Source organism: Theobroma umbraticum, unplaced genomic scaffold, assembly GCF_002168275.2.
Source record: "Theobroma umbraticum cultivar Fairchild unplaced genomic scaffold, ASM216827v3 scaffold_130.0, whole genome shotgun sequence".
Lineage (NCBI taxonomy): Eukaryota > Viridiplantae > Streptophyta > Magnoliopsida > Malvales > Malvaceae > Theobroma > Theobroma umbraticum.
In genome coordinates, this window is record NW_018397264.1 from 761,789 (window position 1) to 767,517 (window position 5,729).

The 5,729-nt window shown below is 32.5% G+C and overlaps 1 protein-coding gene across 1 annotated transcript in view; it reads right to left on the reverse strand.

Moving 5' to 3' along the window:
* LOC110421162 (peroxidase RIP1-like) overlaps positions 1-51 on the reverse strand; it is a 1,439-nt gene extending 1,388 nt beyond the window's left edge. The window contains exon 1 of the mRNA XM_021434660.2: positions 1-51. This exon is cut by the window's left edge and continues 171 nt beyond it. Coding sequence (XP_021290335.1) covers positions 1-36 — 36 coding nt within the window. The 5' untranslated portion in view covers positions 37-51.
* Positions 52-5,729: the final 5,678 nt, after the last annotated feature.

Consider the following 5,729-nt stretch of genomic DNA (forward strand, 5'->3'; position numbering starts at 1 on the left):
GAAAGCATGAAGAAGGAAGTTAGTGTGTGAAGCCATGAGGAGTAACTAGACTTAAATTTGCTTAATTTCTGTTTGAGGTTTCTGCTGTGACTCTTGGGGGTGGTGGGTGTCGATATTTATAGGTGGAGAGTTAGGGATTATTTTGAACAGCATGGATTTGCTAGTTTTGGACTTTTGCAAATTATTGGACTGGTTCTTAGGAGCTTTTGTTTACTAGCTCAAATGGCTTGGCCATTCAGGCAAGCAACTAGGAACATTCACCTCGTTTTGCAGTACTTGCAACTACTGACTACAGGAAGATTTCTCCTTAAGGCACGTGCTAAATACTTCATTACGTGGTTGGAGGCTTCAGGCTTGGCCACTGGCGGCTTGCGGAGTTCCGCTTTGCTGACATTTTTCCTTTGTTTTCTGAACTTTAGGACAAACTTTTTAGTTATTTGCTTGTTCGTTAATCTTAGGAGCTTTTGTTTACTAGCTCAAATGGCTTAGCCATTCAGGCAAGCAACGAGGAACATTCACCTCTTTTTACGTCATAAATCAGGCTGCCAAAATTATGAATAAATATTGGAACGTGAATATGGACAGAAATTAACGCTGAAATTTGGAGTTCAAGTCTACACATAAAAGATGCTAATCAACGTTTAGCCGACAGACAAGCATAGCGCTCACGGCATTTTTTTTTTCTTTTCTTTTGAAAAGCAGGATATGTACATTAATCAAAGAGAAAGACGAAAATGGGACAAAAGAGGGGAAGAAGTGGTTAACAAAAAGAATACCACTTTAGTCCCCGATATACGCTACCAGTCCTGCTCAATAGCTGGCGGGACAGAAGACAAAAACGAACCTATACAAAGAGGAGGCCCATTCAACATACATCCAATCACATGCCGAGAGAAAGGGGGAAAGAAACTCACGGCCAACATTACAAAAAGCAGCAGAAAAATGACTCAAGACAGAAGAACATAACATAAGTAGGAACCCAAACGCACGCCCAAAAGACAAGCTAATTATTCACATGAATTCAGAGCATAGGCTCTGAGAGCTCACGGTATTTTAAAGAAAGGCTAATGTTCTAGCTACTCTCCATCGAAAATAAAAGGTTTTACAAACAATATTATACATGCTTTTTAATCGTAATTAAAAAATCAAAATTAATTGTACATTTATAAGTATTTGAAAAATGTATATAATACACAACAAACAAACAAAAAAAATAGAAAAAAAAATTATTTAGGGTGATTTTACCCTTTAAATAATGGTGTACATATATTTATGGACTGCATAAATATAAACGATTAGCAAGTAATATAAACAATTCATATTGAATATTAACTTAATTCCATAAATTAAGTGAGATATAATTCAAACTATTGTCTTTTCATGTTCGATGCTAGTTATTAAAAGTCAAATATGTTTCTTTGAGCTATCATCAATATCTTTTTGAGTGGCAGTTATGTTGTAATTGTACAAGTTTTTTTATCCAAACCGACTTTTAATTCATAAGAGTTTTTGGCCAGTCAAACGAGTTTAGTAAAATTATTTTTTTTAAAAAAAAGTCAAATATGTTTCATATTAGAAAAAATCATATATCTCATGGCTGCATCCATCATTCTTTTTTTGGGGGATGCACCCTTCATTGATTTGTTTAATTGTTTGAAATAATGGGTAAAGTTTTAACTAATAAGATTTTACTCTAACATTAAAAACTTAGATCAAGAGTAATTGAAAAGCTCTAAATTCAAATTAATATATCCTTTCATCTTGTTTACATGTGTAATCTAAAACTGTTTCCCCTTTACCTCTTCCTATACGAAATACATTTTGAGAACCACTCTACTTGACTATAGGAAGATTTCTGGCTAGTTACCTAAAGCATGCGTTTGGAGGCTTCAGGTTTGGCCGCTGGCGGCTAGCCAAGTTGCGCTTTTCTGACCGTCTTCATTACGTTTTATTAGCTTGTTCATTAATTTCTGTTACTTATTCGACTTTGCTTTGAGTTCTTCTTTGCAACATATGAATATAATTTAGGATTTGAAAAGATAGTCTTATTTATCAATTTTATCTTCTGCACATGTTTATACATGGTAACGCACACAGGGCGAAACAGGAACCTCAACCCAAATGACCACCAAACTTGTACAACAAAATGCCAATCTGTGTCATATGCAGCGCAACAATGAAGTCAAATGGTGAGAATTGAAAATTAATAAAGAATAAATAGCATGATGAGAATTAAAAATTGATATTTATTAGGCACAAAATTACAGAAGTGAAAAAATATGTCATTTTATTAATTATCTTAAGTTTTACATATTTTTAGCAAAAATAAGAGAAAATAGATATTTATTAGGTACTTAATTTAAAGAGAGAGAAAAGATAAGATATTTCATTAATTATCTTAATTTTTATATATTTTTAATATAATTAATTATATTATTATAAAATTATAATTTCTCTGAAAAATTGAGCTGAAAGCAAAGACTTTGGTAGCTTTATACTATAGTCAGCCCCATTTCCATCGTATGGATGTAAATTTTGCTATTTAACCCAAGGCATTGGTTGAGTCACTCTTAATAATCAAGTATTGCAATGTAGTCCATTTGTATTAAAATCCAACGCTTTCACCACCCTTGTCTCATCTCTGAGGGTCCTCTAACACCTGCTTTCTCCTATTTACTTTTTTTTTTTTGGAGTGATTCTCCTATTCACTTTTAGAAAACCCATTCAGGTTAAACTTCATCAAACCCAGTGATGGGGATGACCACGGCTTTGCTCCTTTGCGGTTCATTAGCCATGCTAGGGTGCAAAATGATGTCTGTGATTACATAATTCGCTTTGGGACACTAAGCGTTATGATGCTCAGTCGCAAGCTTATCTATAAAATTAGTTCGTTCCTAGCCGAAGAAATAATATGACAAAATTCTGGTGCTCCTATCACTCTCAACCATCCGTCTTGTTATCAATTTCTGATCAAATTCCACAAGTCTGTTCTCATATTTGCAACTATCTCTTAGCAGGTCAAGAGTTGAATTTTCAGATTCCAACTTCCTTACGTTTGTGCCTATTCAGATTCCAACTTATCTACTATTTATAAGTAAAAGTTAAATAAAACTTTTTTAAAAAAATTTAAAAAAAAACTTTGAAAAAAAGCTCTATATGAATTTTCTCTTCTCTTCTTTTTTTTTTTTAAATCAAGCTAGATTTTTAAGAAATTTTTTTTCTTATTTAAAAAATATCCTCATCTATTAAAAATAATCTCAACATTATCCGTTTCTATTTTTATGTGATTTATTATTAATTATAAACTTCATATTATATAAAAATACACTTTATATTTTTAAAATTTTTTTTAAATAAATAAAAAATAAAATTAACTTTTTATCATGAATAAAGAAATTCGTGATTAATAAGTTATTTTTAATCAAAATTAGAATTTATATAAATTATTCTACCAAACAACTTATTTATAAAAAATTTATAAAAATAAATTTACCAAACATATTTAACTTAATTTTAAAAATTATTATTTTTTATAAAAACTTCATAATAACTCTTAAATTAAAAAAATAAATAAAAAAACACGTAATTTTGACCATTGTCAAAAGTTACCTTTCGCCAATTTTGAATTGTTGGCTCCACCTTTTTCAGTCTAATTCCAAATCCCACATTGTCTCACTTCCTTGTTTTCACTCCATGCCATTTTATTATCTCAATGAAACTCTTGTTTTGAAATCTATGATTAAAAAATCTAAATGGTTGGATCCCCAATCAATGCCCGTGACGTAGAACGTTAACAAATAATTTCTTGGAGTAAGCTGAGCGTAAAAAACCAAAATAAAAAGGCCAAAAGTCATAAATGGATATATTCATAATTTTAATATTTTTCTTATTTAGTTATGAGTCTTACATAAGAATTATAGGTATAACAGAATTTCTTTTTTATTTACTTGTATTAGGATTTTAGGATAGTCATGGTCTAATTAAGAATAAAACATTTATTTTATTTAAATCTCTTGTTAATTATTCTAGTTGTACTAGACAATCAGAGGTAGAATTTCATTAGGACTTGGGCCTATAATATTATAAGTAGGACCTTTAGGCTTAGTTTTTGAATCATCGAATAATATTCTAAGTTCTTCTCTCAAAACTTGAGTTTAAAGGTTCAATATTTGAAACTTGGTTATTAACCTTAAAGGCCTAGTCAAGTGCTAGCCTTTAGTTTCATGCTAACTCACTGCATCAGTTGGTATCAAAGCAGGAAAAACTCATCTAATCTAATGGCAAGTGACCCAGTTATGGTAGGCGGTGGTTCTCATGGCAAAGATTAGGGAACTGAAACCTTTTGATCTACAGTGCAAGATCAAAAGGTGGTGTTGAGGGCTTTGGAGCAATGAATGGATCTCAGATTCCAACTTTTGGAACGATGCTTTGAAGAAATTGCAGATCAACTTGATGCTCTAAACGTAGATGGTAACAGAAATTGAAATGATGAGAGGCCACGTACGGGAAATGATGTAGCTCTCGGACAACCTATCGACAGACCTGTTCCTACAAACGGGCGTAGACAACAGGTGTACATGGAAGATTCAGAAAAGGAGGATGATTATGTTGCAAAAAGATATGCTGGATATGGAAAGAATGATTATGGTGACAAAGATACTCGTGATTTCAAATTAAAGGTAGATATTCCTTACTTTAATGGGAGTCTGAATATTGAAGATTTTTTAGATTGGATTGCGAAAATAGAAAGATTTTTCGAATATATGGAGATTCTCAAAAGAAAAAGGGTAAGACTTGTCGCTTGTAGATTGAAAGGTGGGCTTCTGCATGGTAGGAAAGGTTACAGTCTAGAAGGAATCGTGAGAAGAAAGCACTAGTTAGAACTTGATATAGGATGAAGCAGTGGTTACAGAAAGATTTTCTTCCTCCTAGATTTTATTCCAACAATACCAGAGGTGCCATAAAGGTCAAAAAATAGTACATGAATATACTGCAGAATTTATAAGACTAGTAGAGACGATTGATCTAAGGGAGACTGAAGGGCAACAAGTTGCCAAGTATCTTAAATTGTTGAAGCTAGTTATTAAAAACACGATAGGGGTACAAGTATTACGAAATTTATCTTAAGCACGGAATATTGCCGTAAAGGCTGAATTGATGTTATGGGAAAAAAATAGACTTGATTATTCTCGCAAAAGTTATAGTGGGGATAATTATAGAGCATCCAACGACAAGAATAAATCAGTTCATGATAGTTCTGCACGCAATGATTAGCACAAAAAAGAGAAAGCAGCTGAAAAGTAAAAAGTGATAGATGGGAATAAAGGGCACAAAGCTGGAAATCTTTATGCTAAACCAAATCCAAGGAAGTGTTTCAAATGCAATCAACCTGATCATAGATCCAGTGACTGTTCTCTCAAAAAAGCCGTCCATGTGGTGGAACGAGAAGAAGAAGATGATGACATTTGTTGTGGTCCAAATAGGAATAATGACGAGTATGAAGATGATGCTGATGGCCAGAACTATGTGGTGAGAAGAATGATGTTGTCTCCAAAACAAGAGGATAATACTCAACAACGTCAATTATTTTGAATCTGGTGCACCATCACTAACCATTTATTTGACGTGATTATTGATAATGGTAGTTGCAAAAATATTATTGGTAAGGATGCTATGGAAAGTTTGGGATTTAAAGCAGAGAAACACCCTAATCCATACACTATTGGCTA